This window comes from Cygnus olor, chromosome 8 (assembly GCF_009769625.2).
Source record: "Cygnus olor isolate bCygOlo1 chromosome 8, bCygOlo1.pri.v2, whole genome shotgun sequence".
Taxonomy (NCBI): domain Eukaryota; kingdom Metazoa; phylum Chordata; class Aves; order Anseriformes; family Anatidae; genus Cygnus; species Cygnus olor.
Genome location: NC_049176.1, coordinates 9,440,625 through 9,463,026, shown reverse-complemented (window position 1 = coordinate 9,463,026; position 22,402 = coordinate 9,440,625). Strand labels below are relative to the sequence as shown.

The 22,402-nt window shown below is 49.8% G+C and overlaps 1 protein-coding gene across 1 annotated transcript; it reads right to left on the bottom strand.

Annotated features, from left to right (window-relative positions):
• Window positions 1-6,140: 6,140 nt before the first annotated feature.
• On the bottom strand, window positions 6,141-21,945 carry TNFSF4 (TNF superfamily member 4). Its single transcript, XM_040566009.1, has 5 exons — window positions 21,824-21,945; window positions 19,139-19,368; window positions 14,063-14,338; window positions 9,721-9,763; window positions 6,141-8,361 (listed from the first exon to the last, which is right to left on the bottom strand). Exons 2-5 carry the CDS (start codon window positions 19,229-19,231, stop codon window positions 8,003-8,005), a joined length of 771 nt encoding a protein of 256 aa, XP_040421943.1. The 5' UTR covers window positions 19,232-19,368; window positions 21,824-21,945; the 3' UTR covers window positions 6,141-8,002.
• Window positions 21,946-22,402: the final 457 nt, after the last annotated feature.

Here is a 22,402-nt window from a genome sequence, read left to right as displayed (position 1 = left end):
CTGGCCAGGACGACAACGCCGATGAATTATTCTTTGCAGAACTAAGAGATGCCTCGAGATCAACTCCCCTTGTCCTTATGGGGGATTTCAACTTGCCAGATGTCAACTGGGATCACCACACAGCTGACACGAGCAAGTCCAGGAGGTTCATAAAGCACCTAGATGATAACTTCTTGGTGCAGGTGCTAAGGGAGCCAACTAAGAAAGGTGCCCTCCTAGATCTGTTGCTGGAGAACAGAGAGGGTCTTGTGGGAGACGTGGCAATCGGTGGCCGTCTCGGTCATAGAGACCATGAAGTGGTTGAGTTTAGAATTTATGGTGACAGAAGGAAAACTGCCACCAAAACTTCAGCCCTGGATATGGGGAAAGCAGACTGCAGGCTGCTCAGGGAACTAATCAGCAAGGTCCCCTGGAAACTGCTTTTGAAGGCATTGGCATCCATCAGTGCCGGTCTATCTTTAAGCACTGCCTCCTAAAAGTACAAGATCAGGCGATTCCAAAATATCGGAAGTCAGGCAAGCGGGGCAGAAGGCTGGCCTGGCTGGCCAGGGAACTTCTACTGGAGCTTAGGTGAAAAAAGAAGGTGTACGGCTGCTGGAAGGAGGGTCAGGCGATGAGGAAGGAATACAGGGATGCTGTTTGTGTTTGTAGGGAGAAAATTTGTGTGGCCAAAGCCCAGCTAGAGTTGAAGCTGGCCATGTCTGTGGGAGACAATAAAAAAGTTTTTTTTAGATATGTGAACTGAAAAGCGAGAACCAAAGAAAACATAGGTCCGCTACTAGATGGGGAAGGTCTCCTCACAGACAATGACCTAGGTAAAGCAGAGACGTTTAATGCCTTCTTCGCCTCTGTCTTCAACACTGATGATGGGCTTTGGGAGCCAGGGTGCCCTGAGCTGGAGGACCATGAGGGTGGGAATGACAAACTCCCAACCCACCCTGAACATGTGCGGGATTTGCTGCTCCACCTGGATCCATACAAGTCCATGGGTCCAGATGGAATTCATCCCAGGGTGCTTAAAGAGCTGGCTGACGTCATCGCGGGACCTCTCTCAATTATTTTTCAACGATCTTGGGAATCTGGAGAGGTCCCAGTAGATTGGAAGCTGGCAAATGTTGTGCCAATTTTCAAGAAGGGTAAGAAAGAAGACCCTAGCAATTACAGGCCTGTCAGTCTCACATCAGTGCCTGGTAAAATTATGGAGAGGATGATCCTTGAAGTTACTGAAGCGCACCTGGGGGACAATGCAGTCATTGGTCCCAGCCAACATGGGTTCATGAGGGGTAGGTCCTGCCTAACAAATTTGATTTCCTTTTATGATAAGATCACCCATCTAGTCGATCAAGGGAAACCAGCTGATGTGATCTTTTTGGACTTCAGCAAAGCTTTTGACACGGTTTCCCATAGGATCCTACTGGACAAAATGTCCAGCATACAGCTAAACAAAAACATCATACGATGGGTGAGCAATTGGCTGATGGGCAGGGCTCAAAGGGTTGTGGTACATGGGGCCACACCTGGCTGGCGGATGGTCACTAGTGGGGTCCCTCAAGGTTCCTTTTTAGGGCCAGTCCTCTTCAATGTTTTTATAAATGATTTGGATGTAGGACTAGAAGGTGTTTTGAGCAAATTTGCCGACAGCACCAAACTTGGAGGAGTTGTGGACTCGGATGAGGGTGGAAAGGCCTTGCAGAGAGATCTGGACAGATTGGAGAGCTGGGCGATCACCAACCGCATGAAGTTTAGCAAAAGCAAGTGCCGGGTCCTGCACCTGGGACGGGGCAACCCTGGCTATACGTACAGACTGGGCGACGAGACGCTGGAGAGCAGCCCCGCAGAGGGGGATCTGGGGGTTGTGGTTGACAGCAAGTTGAATATGAGCCAGCAGTGTGCCCTGGCAGCCAGGAGGGCCAACCGCATCCTGGGGTGCAGCAAATACAGCATTGCTAGTCGGTCGAGGGATGTGATTGTCCCGCTCTACTCTGCGCTGGTGCGGCCTCACCTCGAGTACTGTGTGCAGTTCTGGGCACCACAGTACAAAAAGGGCATTAAACTGTTGGAGAGTGTCCAGAGGAGGGCAACGAAGATGGTGAAGGGCCTAGAGGGGAAGACGTATGAGGAGCGGCTGAGGTCACTGGGCCTGTTCAGCCTGGAGAAGAGGAGGCTGAGGGGGGGACCTCATCGCAGTCTACAACTTCCTCGTGAGGGGGAGTGGAGAGGCAGGCGACCTGTTCTCCGTTATCACCAGTGACAGGACCCGTGGGAATGGTGTGAAGCTGAGGCAGGGGAAGTTTAGGCTGGACATCAGGAAGAGGTTCTTCACTGAGAGGGTGGTCGCACACTGGAACAGGCTCCCCAGTGAAGTAGTCACTGCACCAAGCCTGTCTGAATTTAAGAAGCGATTGGACTGTGCACTTAGTCACATGGTCTGAAATTTTGGGTAGACCTGTGCGGTGCCAGGAGTTGGACTTGATGATCCTTATGGGTCCCTTCCAACTCGGGATATTCTATGATTCTATGATTCTATGATAAGCCAAGGTACCACCCAGCCTGCAGGACCCTGGGCACTGACGGGGTCTGACTGTCCATCTGTCCATCCCTCCAGCCTCCTAGGGCAGAGCTCCTGAGATGCCTGCAGCCCCTGGCATTGCCAAGCTCTCCTCTCCACTCTCCTTCCACCTTCATTCATGGATTTCCCAAGCTGGTGATCTGCCTGCTCCTTCCTGCCGCATGCTCACCACGTGAACAACCGGTATCTGTCAAAGCACCAACCTGCTAATTGCAATACTCTCTGGGCTTATTGTGTCTGGTCTGTCTCTGTGGCTTTCCTGGGTTTCGAAACACGCTACCTGAGAGAGTTTGTGTGCAGTGAGCAGCGCTGACCAGCAGCACGCAGGCTGCTTCCAGCCACAGAGGGGAACTCTCATTTGCAGGTCAAGAGTTTTCACCCTGATGCATGCAGAGGAGTGGTGCATCTCTCCATAAAGCCATCTTTGTCAATCTGCTTGAAAAGCCATTCAGACCTCCTGCTGTTGGGCTCCCTGTGCCTGTTAAGCTGCTAACATGATACCTCCCTTGAGACGCTTGTGAAAGGCTTTAGCAGCAGGCAGCTCTCCTGCCCTCGGTCTCTGTACATAGGGTTTGCCTACTTGTGTATCTGACTGCAGCTGCAGAGCCAGTTTTTGGTGCCCTTCTCTTTCTCTGCCCTTTTGATTGGCTGTGTTTACAATATGAAGTATTGTAGGGGTAGCACAGATGCTAATTACCCAGGAGAGGTTGTTTCCACTAAGCTCAGGCTTTAGTGACCCATTAATCTTTCCCTCTCATTCCAGTACAGCTTTCTTTACACGTCAGCGTTGCACTGAAATCTCAGAGCACGACTTGCTTCTGGAGATGAGTGACTCTGTCACTGTTCAGCTCAGCTCACCCTCCCGCAGCCTCATTCATGCTTGTGATCCCAGCTTGGCAGGTCCAAACTGCCTGCAGATAGCTGGGCAAGTGAGTGGCGGGAGGGTTATCTCCTCCATCTGCTTCTTGCTGTTATTCTCACAAGAGGCAAGGCTGTGTGTGACTGTACTCACAGCAGCAGGGGTCCTGGCTGCTGCCTGGCACAAGGCAGCTGAGGGCTCCAGCTGTGTCGGCAACAGCGCAGTCAGCACAGCCGGCAGGATGCGGCACGTGGGCCGTGAGGCCCTGGCACGGGATGGAGGCAGCTGCCCTGCCTCTGGAAAGGAGGAATCGAGCATCATTCCAGGAGGTGGCTCGAGTTATTGCAGCCAACTGGGATGCAGTGAGGCCTTGCTTTTGCAGGCGGGAACAAATCTTTTCTTGTAAAGGGTGGGTGCTGCTGGAGACGATGTATGACTGGTCTGGAGGCTTTTCATACCTCATGAAAAGCCACCAAGATTAGTCCTTCACATCATCAAGAGTTGGACACATGAAACATCGAAAGAAGTTTCTTGTTGGTAGGTGTGTTAACGTACTCTGGCTCTTACGGGAAATGATAGAGGGAGGAGCAGATGAACCAGTGTTTCAAAATACTGCACAGCAACCCCAAATAATGTCTGAAAGCAAGTCTGTTTGTTCCCACTGGATGTATGCATCCTGATAATTTTCTGTGCTGGTGATAGCAATCCAAAGAAGCAGACATTGGCACTAACAGAAACCTCAAATTTAATAAATAATAATACAGAAAAAAAAAATACAACCAAAAACAAAACACAAAATAAAGGACAGCGAGTCATTTGACTTCCATGAGATAGGCCAATAATATCTTGTTTTAGGGACCTAGTTGGTGCTGAAATTGTGAGGTTGATGTATACTTTATGACTCAGAGCCTATGCAGGGTTAAATGTTTATCTTTGGAGGTATGTTCAATACCAATTTTTTCCTTATAAATAACAGGTCTCTGGATTTCCAGTGAATACGTATGAATTTTGGCTTACAGCCGGTAATGAAAGCAATTATTAGGAAAGTACAGTTGTGCCCACATCAAGTTTCGTCTTGCCCCAACCCTCGTCCTGTTTTCTCTCTGAAGGCACACTGATGGAGCTCCTTGGCCAGTGGCCCAGCTCCGCACCCGGGTGCCTTGGCTGGCTATCAAAGAGCTGCATTGGCTACCAACCCAGCAAACCACAGTGACAGGAAAAAGTGCAAACCCATGGGTGCGAGCGCGTTTGTGCTTGGGAGCAGCTGTAGCTTGTAATCCCCCTTGGGACAACTTTGCCTCATTAAGAGGTGAGCAATATGAGCTTTCAGAACGACGGGTACCGGCTGTCGTATCTGAAAGGTAGTTGTGCAAGGCTTTGCATTAGGAGGAGGAGATGTGTGTTTGCAGACATCTGCTTCACCGAGTGTGGGTTGATAAGAGAAGCACTCCTTCAGTCCTTCCCTCTTCCTGATGTCTGGAAATCCCAAACAGGATCCACAGAACTGCTTCTGGCATCATGTCTCTCCCCTGGGACACATCAGGCAGCCCCACCACCTCCTCCTGCTTTCCCCTGGGCTCCTGGGCAGGGAGGGTGAGCTGAGTGGGGCTCTGCCTGACCCCGGCTGGTGCCTGGGGCTGTTCTGCCCTGGGAAGCTGAGTGGCTGCGGCAAGCTCGCTGCTTAACACCTTAATGAAACACAGGCCTTCAGCCTCCAAAGAGCTTGCCACATTGCTAGCCCTGGCAACCAGACTCTGCTTTCTGCTGCCTGAGCTGGACAGGGCCAGCTTTGCAGCAGGGAGATCGGCTGCGCTTTGCACGTTGCAGAGTCTCATTGTCTCTCGCTAGTGAAGTGGACAGGCGATAGTCGTGACTCATGCTGGCTTGATAAAATGTAAATGGTGTCTAAAAACCACAGGTTCATTATCCACCATTAGGCGTAACCGTTTGTGGTAGAAAATGCAATGACTTTTGGAGGGATGTGAAAGGAGATTAAATGTTTCTATTTGTTGATTCTCAGATCTGTAGTGCTCTGCTCTGCTCTCAGCTGTTTCCTCTCAGCTAGGGAGCAAGAGCCTGGCAGATGATGGGCACAGATGAGGCTAGCTCCTCCCCAAGGGGGACCAGGGCTCTTCCATCAGCTTTGCCACCCTGTCCCTTGTTTTACATGGGCAGGGAGCGGGAAAGAGGTAAGGTAAAGGAAGGAATACGCAGTTTATGCAGTAGTTTGGTTCAAATGAGATGCAGCAGCAGTGGAGATTACTTTAAAATTGTGGAGGAGTCAGTAATTACTGGCTGATGACTGTATTCTGTGTAATGGGTGTCACGGAAAGGCCTGTGAGGCACAGGTCAGGAGGTCCCCGTGAGTCTGGGAAGCAGAGCGCCCTGTCCCTCCAGAGTTGGGGACTTTCTTCAGAAGCTGCCAGCTCCAGGCCTTGCACTTCATCAGCTCACGCTGCAGTCGTCTCTGAGGGGAGACCCAAAACCTCAGCACAATGACGTGGATGAACAGAGCTGTAAGATGCAACTCTAGCACCATCTACAAGCTCCTACAAGGCCATAGCAGCCCCAATAGCAAAACCGAACGTTTCCCCTGTGCAGGAGACTCTTAACTTTGTGGAGAAAGGGGCTGCAAGACACAAACAGAAGCTGATGGCTTAGAAACTTACTGGTGAGGGTAATTAGTCCCTTGAGTAATTAAGCTCCGGAATGGAATTGTTTCAACCTTTATTTGAAGACAAGTGTGTGTACATGTATATGTAGGTCAGAGGAATCGGTGTGTGAAAGTTTCTTACAGTTTTCATACTGGTGAACACGTCTGCTCAAAGACAGGGAAATGGATAATTCAACAGGGTCCCCCCTCCCTCGAGACACCACGAGGTCAAAAAGGAAAGTTTTATTAGCTTTTACGGAAGGGAACACATTCTCACTTCACCTGAGGAGTGTGACAACACCCAGCTGGGGTCTGAGTGCCGGTGCCTGGCAGTGGCAGTCAGGAGTAAAAGCCCCAAATGCCCCTTGCAGCTGGGGAGCAGCACCCTGTGGGCGCAAGCCAGCCCACAGCTTCTCAGTCCTGAGAAAAAGCTGAGTAACTGCTTCAGCCAGGGAGGTTTCCCCTGAGGCTGGGGAGGGATGTTTGTGAAACCTGCCCACAGCATTGTAATGTGCACGGGAAAAGCTCGCCAGAGCCCCAGATTTCCTAAGCTGCCTTTGACACCTGTGCCTGCAGGAGCGGGCGGCCGGGGAGCTGAGGTGGGTGGCAGCGCGGTGCCCATGGAGCAGCAAAGCTCCAGAGCACCGGGAGCATCTGCAAAGAGCTTAGCGCCGACAGCTTGAAGTCTCAATCCTTCCCAGTGTTTCTAAGAAATGTGAAGTAACATTTGTATGCCTGTAGTATAAATACATAAATAGTTTCAAATAGACTTTGGAGCGTACAGTCAGTGGGCAACTGCTGAAATGTTGCTGGGATTCATTGGGAGCCAGGTGGTCAACTCGCCCTTGAAGTCTGCCCCACTTCAAGCAGAAATACAGCAGCTGCTGGCTGTGCTCAGGGCACGTGAAGGGAATGGCTGAGAGCAGTCTGTCCCTTGACTCTGGCAGAAGCCAGGCAGGTCGGTGCACGGGCATGTCGTGGAAGTTGGGTCTGTGAACCTCTCCGAGGTGAGCATGTTTGCGGCAAGGGCTCTGCTGCAGGACCTATGCGAATCCTCCCAGAGATGCGCAGACCTGCAGGTTTCACTCGGTCCATTAGAGAGAACCCACCAGACTGAAAGCCTTCATCCTTTTCTTCCAAATTTTGTGTGCCTGGATCATTTTTTGGTTGAGCCAGTCTGCATGTGTCTGCTTGAGGGAGATTGTCCTTCAACTTAACACCTCCGAGAGCTGGTGTCAAGATATAAATGTCCTACCAGACACTCCCTTGGCTCAGGCTTCAGTGCTCTGCCAACAGCTGGAACAGCCAGCAAGCCTCCTCTCTCAAAAGCTGTTCCTACAAATCTCATAGTCACTGCAGGGCCTGCATTCCTGCAGTCCAGTGCAGTCAGATCACTGCAAAGAAAGTCCCTTGCTGCCTCTTTCCCTTCTCCTGCCTTGCCAGGCAAAGGGCTGCTAAGCAGATCTGTTCTCCTCATTCTCCAAATCTCTTTAAGACACTTGAGGTGTCTTCCTGATTTAACAGACCTTTATTTTAGCAAATATACAGAGCATTTGTACTATATGCAGATACTGTCAAATAAATAGAGAAACCCAGAGTTTCTCTGAATATGAGCTAAGCTTGGGTGGCTTTCTTTGGCTTTCATCTCTGTTTTCCTTGAGGACTCCACACATGCCTTTCTCCAGCATCAGAAAGATCCATCCTACTGCATAGAGCTCCAGAGATGAATGTGGCATGCACTATGTAAAGCCCATTTGCACTGTGATTTACCTGCACTCCAGCTGAGGCTTTCCACAGCCCCAAAAGGGGAGGCTAGAGCAGTCTGCCTGTACAAGTACAGCCTGTGAGAATAAGTCTCCCACATGTGAACATATCAGTAGGAAAGGCTGTACTTTACACGTTACATTTCATGCGTCATCTTCTACAGGAGGCAAAAGACGGGTTTTAGTAGCACAAGGCTAAATGACAACTCCATGACAGTGACATTCAAGCTGGTCCACAGGGTGATGTTATCTTGAGCAAACAAGTAGAGCATCGTGATGAGATCTACCGTGCTGCTACTGCCCTGGATGGTTTGCTCCCAGAGGGGCTCAACGTTCTTGTTTTCCGTCTTCCGCATCATCAGCTTCAGTGAGCTGTTGTCATCCAGGTCGGGGGAAAGCTTGGCCTTCAGGGACACCAGGTAGGGGCCGTCACAAGTGATCATGATGGAGCCGTTCCGGGTATGAATAGAGCCTAATTCTGCGCTGAAATTCATGGCCACTCCTTTGATGCTTTCACCTGGAATGGAAGAGAGAAAAGATGACCCCGTGAAGACAAAAGTCTTCTTGGAAGGGGGCAGTTTTGTACAGACTGCCTGCAGGAAGGGTGGAAAAATACGGGAAAGACAGAGACTGAACTAGAGAATAGGACAGACTGGAGCTAGGATATCACCCATTCTAGACATGCGCGGTCTGCAGTGGAATTTTCCAGGTTCCCATTCCTGAGCAAGCTGTGCCTTTGGACTAAATCTTCGGTTTATATAAATTATTCCTCCATGTTTCTGTTTATACACTATTTATTTGCTGTATTTCTTAATTACAGTACAGATGTATTTACGTAAGTAAGGCATCCCTGTGAGTTTAGAAAACACAGCTTCCTCGACAGAACAGAAAATAAAAACAGTAAATAAGAGGAGAGGAAAGTTTTCAAAGCTGGAAGAGAGAGGAAAAGAGCTTTTTCTGGGTGGGTAACAAAATTCCCCATCTTTTGTGGGGGTATTTTCTGAGAAGAAAAAAGCAGTGTAGAAAGGAACAGAAGAAATGAATGTACACGGAGCAGAATCAAGGAAATTAAAACAAAACTCTAGCGTGAAAGGTTTTCTCCTGGAACAAGCAGTGACAGTTTCCAGAGCTACTCTGGAAACATCCCCCTGCTGTGCCACGGAAGGGCTGACACCCTGGAGATGCTGACGAGAAAACTTCACCAGAAGGTCTCCTGTCAGGCAACACAGCTGCTCCAGGCTGAGGGCAATTTCTCAAGCTTTTTTTTTTTTTTTTTTTTCTCTCTAGAATCATGTGTTTCTATTAGGTTAGCCTCACTGTGACACTTCTAATATTTCCTGAAGGTAAAACTGCCAGCAATGTTTTAAGTATGACTTGAAAATTTTAGTCGCTCCTATCGCTGAGGTGTGTCACGGGGCAAAACATACAATGTGCTCAGTACGCAGAGCGCTGCTATTTCTGCCACCATGTACGCTCACTCTTCCCCAGGAAATCATTTACATTTTTCATAAATCAGGAAATCATTTACTTGTTTCAGAAATACCCCAAGAGCATGCTGTGTGTACTCAGTAAATTCTCAAAAATGCGTTTTTTGTACTTTCAGAGTGAATGCTTGCTTCAGTGTGTAAGTATGGACTGCAGAAAGCCACTCCAATTTCCCATGTTTCTTCCCCTCAGGGAAAACCCCGTTGCTTGGTTTTGTACCTCGCAGCTCTGCCCCTCGTCCCCCAGCTCTCCTGGCCCTGTCCTCTGCCACCTCCGTGACAACAGGAGCTGCACAGCCCAACAGGCAGCTGGAGCCCCCGGGGCACCGAAGGGACCTGTCCGGGAAGCGTGAGGAGCACCCCGAGGGACCCCAGCCCGGCTGCCCACTCACCTGTGTAGCGGATGTAGGTCCACAGGACTTTGTCACTGCGAGGCTGAAAAAAAGGAAGAGAAATCCTCGTTAACGCAGCAGGGCTGTCGCTTCTGCCGCTTTCGCTTTTGTTTCCCCGCTGGGAGCAGGGCTAGCTGTACACCTTATCCTATTAGCATCATTAGTATTATAAAGTGCCACTTTAGAGTGCTTCCCAGCCAGTCCAACTTTCAGCTGGGTGCTGAGCACACCAGGGAGATTTGGTCCCACTTGGAAAAACATCCAGGTGAGTATTATGAAGCCGAGTCAAGCAGCAGGGAAGGATTTCAGGGTGCCGAGCCTCTCTGCATGAGCTCCTCGAGTCTGGCTGGCAGCCAGGGGAGCCCATCAGCAGAGCTGGCTGTGCCCCGGTGTGGCACCCTCATGCTGCAGGGCTCCAAGAGGTGGGTCTGGAGTTAGGGGCGCAGAGCAAGAGCTCTTGGTGTGTTCCTTGTCCTCTGGGTCAGGCTGTTACAGGATGCGTGGCTCCCAGTGGCTCCCTTACAAGGGCACTAAGATATGATTAAAATTGGTTTGCATTTTATGAGAAAAAGTGAATGCAAATGCAGAAATATGTATCTTACTGATCAGATATGCAAAACACCAAGCTTCTATATTAGATTTTTAAATCTGAACTTCGCATCTCAAACCCATCTCTCATCTTAACCACAGGAGGCCCAAATCTGCAGTCTCTTCACAACCACAAGACTTCAGCATCTTGCCTGATTAAAGAGTGAAAGGTTAGGCTGGCTGCTGTGTTTTCTTCTATTTACCTATTCCATAGGTTTCCAGCAGGAAAGATGGGCTGGTCAGATGTGTGTCAGGCTGTCTTTTATCTATTTAGTCCATTTGTTACAGAAATGAGAGCAGCCTTCTCACTCTGAGCAGAGAGATGGTGCTGGAAGTATCGGACTAGAGAGTGAGCATAGACAGGCAGCTCCGCGGGTTCAGTGCTGCGCCCTGGCAGAGGCAAGCGGGGAAGGAAGGAGGTTAGAGCAAGACCTCTGTGACAGAGGGTGAGGTGAGTGCTGGATGCTGGTGGTGGGAAACCTCTGCTCTGGCACCCTCTAGTGCTGCTACAGCTGATGCTCTGCCACTTGCACCACTGGCAAAGCTGGATTCGACTACCAAATAGAAGCTTTGGTTGCGTGATCACCCACTGGCTCTGGTGGAACCATCTCCTCCGACATTACTGATCCTATCCTTTGCCTCAGCAGCTCGAGGCTATGCATATACTGTTTGTAGGTGCCTAAATGCTCAACTCTTTGGCTCAGCAGCTGGGATTTCCAGGTAGTTTCCCAAGAGATGACAACTAAGTGCAGGGCTGCTGAGCTTCTGAGGTCAAACAGCATCTACAGCAAGCTGGCCACTCTGGCCATCAGTGGGCAGAGTCTACTAACCACAGACAGGCTGGGGAACAAACTTGTGGCCATTGTAAGAATATCAGCCCCGTTGTCACTACGGCACATTGCGTGTTTGACGTGTCTCTGCTGGTTATTGCACAATCTCAAAGGACTTTGCAATTAGCTCCCAATAAATTTTGCTGAGGAGAGAACTGATCTGTAGCACTGGGAGGGAGCTAGTATCAAAGTTGGTCACCCTCTTTCTCTGTTCTGCCTTGTAGTGACTGCATCAGTTTCCCTGCATCATTTACACACAGTTTCCACATCATGTTTGCCTGTTTGGGTTCCCTGAACACGAGATTTGTTGTGGCCGTTGCCAAAGACCTCCTGTCCAGGACATTGCTTCTAGCACTGTGTCATGGCAGAAGTTTTAGGATTAGGTTCGTATTGCATAAAGTGCAAGCCCCTGGGGATGACAACAAAACACGCTAACTCAGAGGACTGTTGAAGTCATGGTCCTGGCCCTGAGTGTCAGACAGACTGAGCAACTGTGTGCTGGAAGTGGCTTGTAACTGCTCCAAACCGGGAGATACTAGGATTATGGCCGTACCTTCCTTACCTACATTGAACTTCTGCAAAATTATTCGCCCTGCACCTTTTCCTGCTCTGTTTAGGCAAAAACATCTTGTGATAGATCATTAGGAGCCTTTGAACTCCCCATGCTTGCCCGAGGTGTTTACCTTGCCTGCATCCACCACCGGGGAGTTTCATGCCCTCTGACTGTGCCTGCAAGTGGCCTGCCCTTGGTCTTTTCCCAGCCGCCTTGGCAAGAAGAGGTGACTCCAGCAGAGATGGGAACTCACGAGCACTGCAGATACAAAAGCTGACTACCGATCACTACAATTTTTAGTAGTTGCTTGTTTGGAAATCACAGCTGAGGCTTGCTCTCCAAGCTGCATCGTGATACGAACCAGCTTGCTGTACATTTTTGTTAAGCGCAGTGCAGATGCTGTCTTTTTTGAACGTGTGTTATTTGCGCTGTGTTTTCACTGAATACTCCAGGGTGTCTTTTAGGATATGACAAGAAAAAGTAATCAGACGTGCTCTTGCTCTGAAAAAAAACACAGCTGTGTCTGGCTGTTACGGCTAGCATGGCACTCTCCAGCCCTGGGAGCAGAAGGAGCTTCCCAAGAGCAGGGACAGCCTCTTGGTCACTCCAGTGGACCAGCTCTGAGCCTGCCCCAAGAGTCAAGTCAGATTAGTACTGCTCCTTCTGCTGTAGGCATTTATAAGGTCAGTCCACAGTTATCCTACCAAGCCCTGTAATTCCCGTGCTATGAAATCCCCCCAGGTACAGCCTGGGAGACCTTCCCGCACAGCGTGGTGCAGTCAGAGCAGGATGCCGTGACTGTCTGCCTAGAATAATGGAAACCGGCGCTCAGCCTGTGCTCAACAAACATTTAAAACTGAAAGGGTCCTGTGGTGACTCCCAGAGCCTGGACTTTTCATCTGCTGCAGTCCCTGCTTCTTAAGCACCCTGATTCAGTCGTTTCTATTGAGGAAGAGAAACTCCAGGCCTGCACCGTGTACCCTTCCCAGCTGCTGGTGTCTCGGGTTTGTAGGACTGACAGACAGCAGTGCCAGCCCCTGCCATCGTCCTTTGGAGGAGGAGGATTGGAGTTAACATTTTCACAGAATAGAGAGCTACTGAGAGACAAGGAGTCACAACCAGAGCGTGACCCTGGAGAGGTTTCTGCCTCTCGAGCAGGGCGGGATAGCTTGGCCTTCTACATTGGCTTCCAGTGCAACTTCCCTCTCTCAAAAAAAAAAAAAACAAAAAACTAAAAGGAGAAGAGCACTGAACTGAATGAAATGTGTTATCTTTTAGCGTTATCAGTGCTATCATTCTGAAGTTTAACAAGTGCTGTGAGGTGCAGGCCAGTGAAACTTGCATGCAGCATGGGGGTTTTCATTAAACAGCAGGGGACCCAGAGCATGAGGCCATCTCTCCCTTGCAGGGTTATATGCCTGGCTCGCTTCTCTGCCAAGCCTAAGTGGGAGGAAAGAGTGAACTCTGTTAAGATGAAGCACAACATACTTTACAGTGTTAACGTAGCTCTTGGAGAAGATGTGGGAGGAGAAGTAGCTAGTGCATAAGCGGCACTGAAATAGCAGGAAAAAGTTGTTGGCAATCTACCAGTCTGCAAACACACAAAAGAGGAAAATGTATTTGCTGCATTTTTTTGCTAAAATCATGCAAGTCTCAGGCATTTCTGTTTTGTATATTGTTTGCAGTGGTGTTATGTATAAATGAAACTCTCTCTGGTCACATAATCAGAGTCTCTGTCTCTCATGTGCACACGTAGGGGCACTTACTGTCCTCTGCAGATACAGATGACTACTCCCAGAGCCCAACATGTGCACAGGCTGGGAGCATGGAAAGGTTTAATGGGTCTTGCTAGAGCTGTCACAAGCTAGCTTGTTTTCCGACATATCTACCTGCACTTATAGTATATTTTAAAAGGTCAGAAGATGATACGAGCAGCCTGGCTTCTGATCCTTCAACTTGTCCTTATTAAAAGCAACCATCCACTCAGATAATCCCTTTTAATTAAAGCGAATACATGTCAGTCACTGCAAGTCAGCTCCACCAATAGCTGCTGATGTGGCGAGGCCAGAGCCGCAAGGAGGCAGCCCTCCTCCCCCGGGGCTGGTTGGGCTCTGGCGCTGCTGGGCAGAGTGCCTTCCTGGAATGAGCCCACCTCCTGACAACCTTCTTCCCCAAAGCTCAACTTGGCAATACTGGGAGTTGTTTTGAGGGCAAAAGATATAAAAAATGAGCGATAATTATTAAGGAATACATTAAATACTTGTGGCTAGAATGGGGATAAGCCTAAAAGCTTTTTTTTTTCTTTTCTTACAAAAAAGCCCATACAAAGGTTTACAGGCCAGCAGACAACAGGTGGAACATGAGCTCTTACCGTCGAGAGTTGCAGAGAATCTAGACCAAGATAAACCAAGCAGGCAAGCAGTAATATCCACTGAGCAGCCGCAGACACGAGGTGCAGCGTGTTCCTCCTAACCTGCCCTCTTTTCCAGCTCTTCCACTCATCGCCACTCATCATGCCAGCAGGTTCTCTTTCGCGGTCCATCTGATCGTCTTGCTTTCTCAGCTCTGCATCTGGCTGTCCGTCCATTGCAGCCACACTGCCAGCAAGCACAGCTTGGGGAGCACGGGGCAGAAGAGATAGGTGCTCCTGTCCCAGGAACAGAAATGAAATGAACACAGTGCCTTCAGGAGAGGGTTTTATGTGCACCGAGAAGCAGGCGGGGGAACTTCTTTGTGACTAATCTGAATTTCCCCTTCCTTTCTTTCTTTCTTTCTTTCTTTCTTTTTTTTTTTTTTTTTTTTTTTGGTGAATGTGGGGGCTGATTTGTTGCATCCCAGTTCAGTTTTGAGTAAGGGCCTTTGAAAGTAGATGTGTTTATGTCTTTCATAGCTTCAGCTGTGGATCTCTTGATTATATGTGACGTTTCCAACAATGGCTAAGAGTTGGGTGGACACTGATCTCTTTGCTCAATCTTTTGACAGTAAAACCTCTCATCTTCCTGTTCAGCCTCAGGTTGGGGGTTTACAGGGCTGTCTGCCTCCCTTGTTGGTAGTATGATATGCTGCTGAAATCTCTTCTCAATAAAGAACCAATTAACAGGAGGGGATGTGAGTGAGGCAGGTAGACAGCAGACAGCATAAAGAACTAGAGACAAAATGTGCACCCTCCATTTCTCCTCACCTTTGTCTTCTAGTTTTATGGCTGTGGGATGCTGCATGAAACTTAAGAGGGAGAAAATGGAGAACTGCTCTGGGAACATCCCTTTTTGCACTCACTGAAACCTGCAGTCTGGGGACAGCACTCGGAGGGACACCCCTGGGCCATACAGGTTTCCCTTCTGGAAGAGGAATGCCTGTTTCTTGGGACACCAAGAATTTGAAATGCAAATGCAATTTTTCCTATATATGTCTAAGGGATTGTATTAAATGCTCCTCTGTTGTCTCTCTTCCCAGCACCTCCCTGTTACTTGGTCTTCTTGTGACATTCACGTGTGACGCAGGGAGCTGATGCAGGTCAGTTGTCCGCAGCAAAGGCCATCTCCTGTGCTCATTTCAGTTGACAGGCTTCGTACCCTCTTTTGGGGCTGTCCAGCACTGCTCTTCCCACCAAGCTTTCAGCCAGAATTTTTCTGCTGTAAATTAGCATTTTGCAGCTGAAGTCAGGTGCTACCTCCTCCTGCTGAGGATAGGGCCCATTGGGAGTGTTATGTGTGTCTGTCTTTCAGGGTTGAGCTGTCAGAAGGTTTCCCTTCCCAAAATGTTCTCTCTTAACCTGTCACAAGGCACATGTCCTTTTGTCAAACGTGTACCCTGCATGCACAGAAAGCAAGGGTAATGTTCTTTCATGTCTTTTTCCATTTGGGCAAGGATATTTCTTGTAAACATGAACTGAACAAACTGGGGAGCGCAGCAGTTGGGTAAGCAAACTGCTATGAGGAAACCGAGCTCTCAACACACTTGTTCGTGAAAAATAACCTCCGAGTTGCCAAAAGCTGATAGATCGAGTCAGGAATTCTCTCTGGTATTCGTCTCAAGAACAACCCGAAAGTCATGGAAACATACAGAAAAATGTTCAACTTTTGAATTTTCCGTTGAAATTCTCATCCCGCTTTTGCCAGCAGCCATTCACCAGGGGTGCTGGAGCCTCAGGCTGAGCCGCAGCCCACCGAGAGGCCTACGAACCTCCCTAGCCCTCTTTCCTCATCCCCAAATATGACAGCAGCAATGGTGCTGCTTCTGGCACGTCTCAGGGCAGACTCCATCGCTCACGGCCCCCATGGCTGAAGCAGGCAGGCACGGAGGAGCACTGTGGGGCCAGAGGTGCCCCGTACCTGCCTTCCTACCTGCAGCGAGAGCCACCAGCGAGTGACTGCAGAGGCAGCCGGTTGCAGGTCTTGCACAGCTTACCAGCAAATTTGTCTGTATTTCAGTGGGGAATCACAGAAAGAGAGAGCAATCATCACGCCACGCCTGCCTTCCTGGAAGAGCAGACATTGCTGTGTGCCAGAGCAGCTCCGCCAGGGCAGCCAGGGATGCTCTGCCCTATGCTCTCCCTCCCTGCTTCCTCCAGGAAAGGACACTCAGGTTTGCTGACGCTGCTTAGTTTCTGCAAAAATGCCAGGGGCGCCAAGCCGAGACATTCCCAACTAGTGTGATCCCATAACTCTCACATTTCTGAGCGAGCCTCTGAAGCAGACACAATCTCTCGCCCAGCTCCCTCCCTGACTTTGGATCTTGCACTGGTTTTGTTTCTAAAAGAATGTACCCTGAAAATGTGGGTGGAGGTTGTGCATATGTATTTCTGAAATTGCCTCGTCATTTCTGTACTCCCCCAGTGCAAGTGTCGCTCAGCCTGGGTTAACAACATGGGTAGCACCGTGGATCGAAAGCTACATTTCAAGTAATGTCTCTGGCATCGTGTCCGAAACAGGAAAGAGGACAGCTCATTCAGCAGCAGCATGAACACCTATGCACAGACAGTCTTCCGTAGCTGTAATCACCTTCATCTTGTCCGCCTGCCTTGCCTACGAAAACCCAAGTGCATGCAGATTTGGTGGCTTCAGACGTGCTACCAGAGCTCCTGCCTATCCTCCTAGAGGAAACTTTCCTGGCCTTCCTCACCCTGCCGCATCTCAAACTGGCTGCACATGCTTGGCAGCTGCCGAAATTGGCTGCGTTGATCAAAATTATTTTGATGAGGGAGGTGGGGGCAAGCTCTCTTCCACAGGGAGCCCAGGCTGGGAACTCTTGGGGTTTTGCTCAGCCCTTCCCAGTCATCACTTCATTCTAGTGGGCAGGCTTAGGCGGCTCTGGGGCTCTATGAGCCTGTTGGCTCACTCTGCAGCAGCCTCTGGTTGCTTGGGCATCTCAGCCATTTTCCAGAGAAATGCCTCGCAGTGCCACTTGCAGCAACATTATTCCAGCAGGGACTGAAGGAAACCAGAGTTTGCTACGTGTGGCTTGCTGGGGCTTTTGTTTATTTATTTATTTGTTTGTTTGTTTTTATGAGAGTCCTATCTGTTATATTAGGCTATTTCTGAGCTTTCCCAGACCAGAGAGCTGGAGGTTTTAAAACCTTGGCTGAAGCACGTCAGTCAAGGTCGAGGCTAGATCCTGCAGTGTCACCTCTGTACCAGGTCTCAGAGCCCCAGCCTGACAGTGTCCCTGTGCCACAGGGCCGCAGTACTCCAGCCTTTTGGACAGGGTAAAAAGCATCCTGACCATGGACCGCAGCTTGTGGCCCACACGGAACATCCCACACGTGTGGGGTCTAAGGCCTGACAGACCCCATGGGCACCCTCCTCCTCGCTTAAGTTCCCACTTCCCAGGAAAGCACTCTTAGCACCCCAAAAGGAGGAAATGGGGAGTTGTATGGGACAGACGAACTGAACTTCTCAGAAGAATAGTGGAACAACTGATTGAACTGTTTGTAAACATCTAGAAGGAAAAAGGAAACGTGAATTTCCACAAACAGAAGCTCAGGGGGTCTTGTGTGGGACAAGGCAGCCCCTTGGGCAGAGGAGAAGCTGTGGGAATTCAGGGAGCCTTTAGGAAGAGCTTTGGCTCTCTTTTTCATAATATTCATGAAGCACAGTCTGTACAAAACTGTTGCTGGGTGGAAGTGGAGCTGTTTGCGTGGTTATTGATGGTTTGGTGTCAAAATGGAAGGGCATGGCGTGTCCTCCTGGGACCTGCCCTGACTTCATCGCTGCTCTGCGTTTTTGGAGCTCAGACGTGGCTGACACCGTGCTGGGCAGTGCTGCTGCTCCTTTGGAGGACAGGATCTTACCTGGAGACTGTGGGGTCCCTTGGGAGTAGCCTGGATGCCAGCCTGTCCTGGCGCATGCCGGGGAGCCTGGGATGGAGTAAGGAAGAAGGACTTCATCTTGCAGCCCTTCCGGACACAAAGCTTTGCTGCTGCCCTAGCTGTCCTGCACAGCCCGAGCTCAGCTCACAGGCAACATCGGAGCATGTGGGGCATGCTCATGGGTGAGATCTGGCCTCTCCGCTCTTCCTGGTCATCTTTGCCTCTAATTTGAAGGGTTGGCTTCCACCTGGAATAAATTTCTAGCAAAGCAGTGCTGTTGCTCTCATTGCTGCAGTCAGGTAGAACATGTCCAGTGCTGTGCTGTCCTCTTGTGTGCGGCTGCTTTCCACCAAGGCTGTCTTTGCCTCGAGGATAACCACTCATACAGTTTGATGTAGCACAACAGTGGGAAAAGGCAAAGGAAGCCTTGCAGTAATGTAAGAGGGGAAAAAAAAAAAAAGTATAACAGCATTTTCATCCAGGTCTCACTGCTCGGTGTGTACCTAGAGGGCTGCTCTCTTGTGTGCCCCAGCTAATGCTGGTTAATGCTTCCATCCACTCTAGAAATAATTTAACTGAGCCAGATTTGCTTATCAGGCTGAAAGATTTTTGCCTAAAAATGTTATGAACTCCAGTTTCTTTGTCTCACAACCATGCAAACTATTTTTCACCCTTGATTTCATTTCCGTGTGGCATTTTCTCCTGCTCTGTGCAGATAGCCACTGGCTGATAATGCTTCAAGGATTTCTGCCAGCAGAGGCACCGAGCCAGTAGGAAGGAGGTTGCATTAGTCAGGCTGCTTTTGGCAGTGTGAAATAGCAAAGGACATTGTGAAAATGCTGTAAAATCACAAAGAAAAATGTGGACGTTTATGGGGAGGCAGATTTTTTGGGGGAGATCTCAAAAGCATGCCCAGCCTCACGAAGTGATGTTGCATTTTACCTTCCCATGGCTCAATCTGTGGGCAGGCAGAAGGCTCAGCACCAAGGCAATGCCTCACCCCGGAGCGCCGTGCGGGGATTTTTCCCAGTGAGCGGCTTTATGGGAGCAGCGGAGCGAGCAGCCGACGGCTCTCCCCGGCACCCCGCAGCAGCTGCCAGCTCTGCTGCTGCCCGCGGCCGTTTTCCCCAGGACCTTCACCTGCTCTGCCTCTGGCTGGACGCCGTTCACCACGATTTCAGCTGAGCGGCCAGGGGCTGCGTGTTGTTCGCTCTGGCACCTTTTAAAGGTCATACTGATTTCCCTTCCTTTTCCTCAGTAGCTGCTTCAGTCAGAAATCACACCATAGCATACCATTGAACCGTAAGATATCAGGAGAGAAAATCAAAGACATATTTTGCCATTTTTCTAGTGAAGAGAAACAACAGTCTCTGGGGAAAAGAAAAAAAAAAGGAACAAAAAAAAAAGACATAACTATGCAGCTCACATTTAGACAAGCTCTTGGGCTCAGCCAGCTTCACTCCCAGTTAGAAACCCCGGGGAGGAATATGAAGCCAGTGATGCCCTGGGTAGAGTTAAGGATGTGGTTTCTCTTGTGTGTCTGGCACTATCATCACTGGTCTGTCTGCTTCCCTTGGGAGCTCTTTGCTAAAAAAGATGCTTCTGAAGTCACTCCTCCTGCGAATGATGTTTTACTGCAGCTCTTCAACCTTCTTGTGGGTCTGCATTAAAGAGTTGGAAAAGGGTTTGACACCATTCCTGTCCCAGCCAAGCCAGCGAAAAAGACCCCCATGCAGTACCGTTTCCTAATTCATGAAATGAGCCGATTTGTCCCTTTTCTAACCAGGACATGTGCGATTCCACTTTACGCGCCTCTCAAGATCAGCTTCATCAGCAAAGATTTATCCATCAATTATGGGTCTTTAGGGACTGAATCGAGGTCTGGTGTCACCAAAAGTATGTTGACCAACATGATGCCTTATAGCATCCTTCTCTTGTATGCTATGAACTCTCTCCCTTTCTTGTTTTCTGAGTATTGTTTCATCATTTTTAGCAGCTGTCAGGTTAAACTTCTGGAAAAATAGTTTCCTCCACTGTTTCTCAAACATTTAAAGAGCTCTTGGTTTTCCATTCACAGTCATTTAGTTGGTTGTTGGTTGGTTTTTTTTTTCTTTTTCTTTTTTTTTTTTTCCATCTGGTCAGTTTAGGTCAAAATTTCCCCTGATTTATACTACCTCTGGTGAAACATCCAGTAGCTATATTACTGGCTGGGACTGCCCTCTGTTTGCTCACACTGACCATAATCAGATGGTGGTCACTACTCCCTCAGCAGATACCACTTCTCCAGTAATTAAGCCACCTTTCTCCATCCCACACAGCAACCTCATGCTTGTCTGTGCCATTTTTCTGCCAGGAGGCATCTATCTGCAGCCCCCACCAACCCTCCCACAGCATCGTCGCACCTGCCGGAGGGAAGTGTTGGGTGCTGGTGCTGAGCTGTGCCCGGTCTCAGCAGTTTTCTCTTTTTATTCTTTATCCTTTCTATTTTCAAAAGTCTGAATTGCCTATATGCAGCTGGAATGAATGGCTGAGAGGTTGCTATTACAATAGTCTCCTAGGTTTAAGCTTTTGCTTTGGGAGAGACAAGAAGAGGTCTGTGTATTCAAAAAGCAAGCAACCCGTGGCTCTCTGCAGATGTTCCCTGAGGTTTTGAAGCACATCTAAAGCAGGTTGCATGGTTGACATGACACAAGCCTGTAACGCAACGGGAGCAGCCAATATCTCCCAGCTTCCAGAACCACCCCGCTCCCCGGCCCCGCGCACCATGTCAGGCAGGAGCCCACGTGCACTTGCAGGAACAGCCCACAGGCGCTGCGGATGGCAGCACCCACAGCCGTCGCGCGGCCACACGTTTCGCTACGTGCGGGGCTCCACAGATGAGTGCGTCCAGCAGCAGCAAGAGCCCCAGATGACTAATCCTGGCCAGAGGTGCTCTCTGTATTACGCACCACAGCGCTCGCTCCCCGGTGGGCTTGAACTGGGGATGGCAAGCCCTGCCCGCCCCGCGGTTGTCACCTTGCCAGCCCCCAGGGACACGGGCAGCCACTGTGGCAGTACGAGAGCCGGGTATGAGCCATCTGCCCCCTGTGATGGGGGTTTGCCATTGACCCGCACGTTGTTCTCTTCCTCACCCACCACTTTCACTGGTCCTTGAGTGATATTCAAACAGCCCTGCCTGGGTCCCCCCTTGGACACAGGACCACGGCGGGGCTTCAGGGCGGGTTCTGGGGGCCAGCTGGCAAGCAGGTGTGTTTTCTTACCGGGGTCCCTCTGGGGAAGCCTGCACAAGGTTGGTTTGTGTTGGGGATCGCTGAATCCAGCAGCCCAACAGAGGTGAGGCTGCTGCAGCTTCGACATCCCAGCAGTGAGGCTGAGCACGTGTGCACACACACCGTACATGCGTACACATACACGGCACGTGTTTACATACACGCTGCGTGTGTACACCTCACCCAGCGCGTGCATACAAACACACCGTTCGTGTGTATGTATACACAGTCAGACACACGGATCAGCACAGGCAGAAAACACAAGCCCTCACCAACAGCACCAGTGGCCTTATCCTGTTCCCCTCTCTGACAAATGGGCATGAAAGTCCATTAGCAGAAAATATATACATACATATGCCAAGGATGGTCAGACAGACACCCGAATAGCCCTTTTTATCCCATTTTCCTTCTCTTTTCCCATGCTGGTTCCTCCCCAAACTGCACTGATCCTTCCCTTTCCACCCCACTTTGCTTAGTCCCACAGGCATCCCGCAGTAAGTCCTGTACAGGCCCAAAAGGATCCCACGATAAGCCCTGTGTGCCTTTGGGCACTCACCCTCTCTGTTTGCCAGGCAGGTGGGTAGAGAGCCCCATTCCTCAGGGCGGACGCAGTAACCCAGGGGGTGTATCTGCCACCAGGGATGTTGAAAGACACTTGAAGAATTTGTTGCTTTTCTGCTTCTTGCCAATAGCTGCACCCTTCGGGACAGGTTCCTGCGCCGACACTACACAGACCAGCTGACTCCACGAGACTACAAGAACTGTGAGTTATAACTCAGGCATTTTGTGACATCTTTTTCTTGTTTAATTGCCTCTTCCATATCCAGCATTCAAGGATTCTTTGCTTTTTTCAGTCTACGTAACATTTTTAGAATGCTAAAAGGCTGTTTATTTTACTTCCTTCTGCAACAGATTACTCAGACCTCAGCAGGGAAGGAGTTTGCACCCTTAGATGACTTTTTCCTACCAACATGCTCAGCCCCTGTCAAGGCTGGGATAGGGGAAGAGCCCACATCACCTTCTTCTTCCACAGCATTTCCTTTCTTTCATCACTGCTGCTCTGGGCAGGGAGGGAGCTGCAGCGGCCAAAGCCACCAGTTCATGTGGCAACACCCGGCACGGCTGCAAGGGCTGG

Excerpts from the sequence above, each read along its gene's own strand:
- TNFSF4 (XM_040566009.1), bottom strand. The coding sequence starts at position 19,231 with ATGACCTTTAAAAGGTGCCAGAGCGAACAACACGCAGCCCCTGGCCGC. Across the intron at positions 14,339-19,138 it reads TCCAGCCAGAGGCAGAGCAG|GAGCACCTATCTCTTCTGCC; the intron begins GTGAAGGTCCTG and ends TTCCTGGGACAG. Across the intron at positions 9,764-14,062 it reads ATTCTCTGCAACTCTCGACG|CCTCGCAGTGACAAAGTCCT; the intron begins GTAAGAGCTCAT and ends CCTTTTTTTCAG.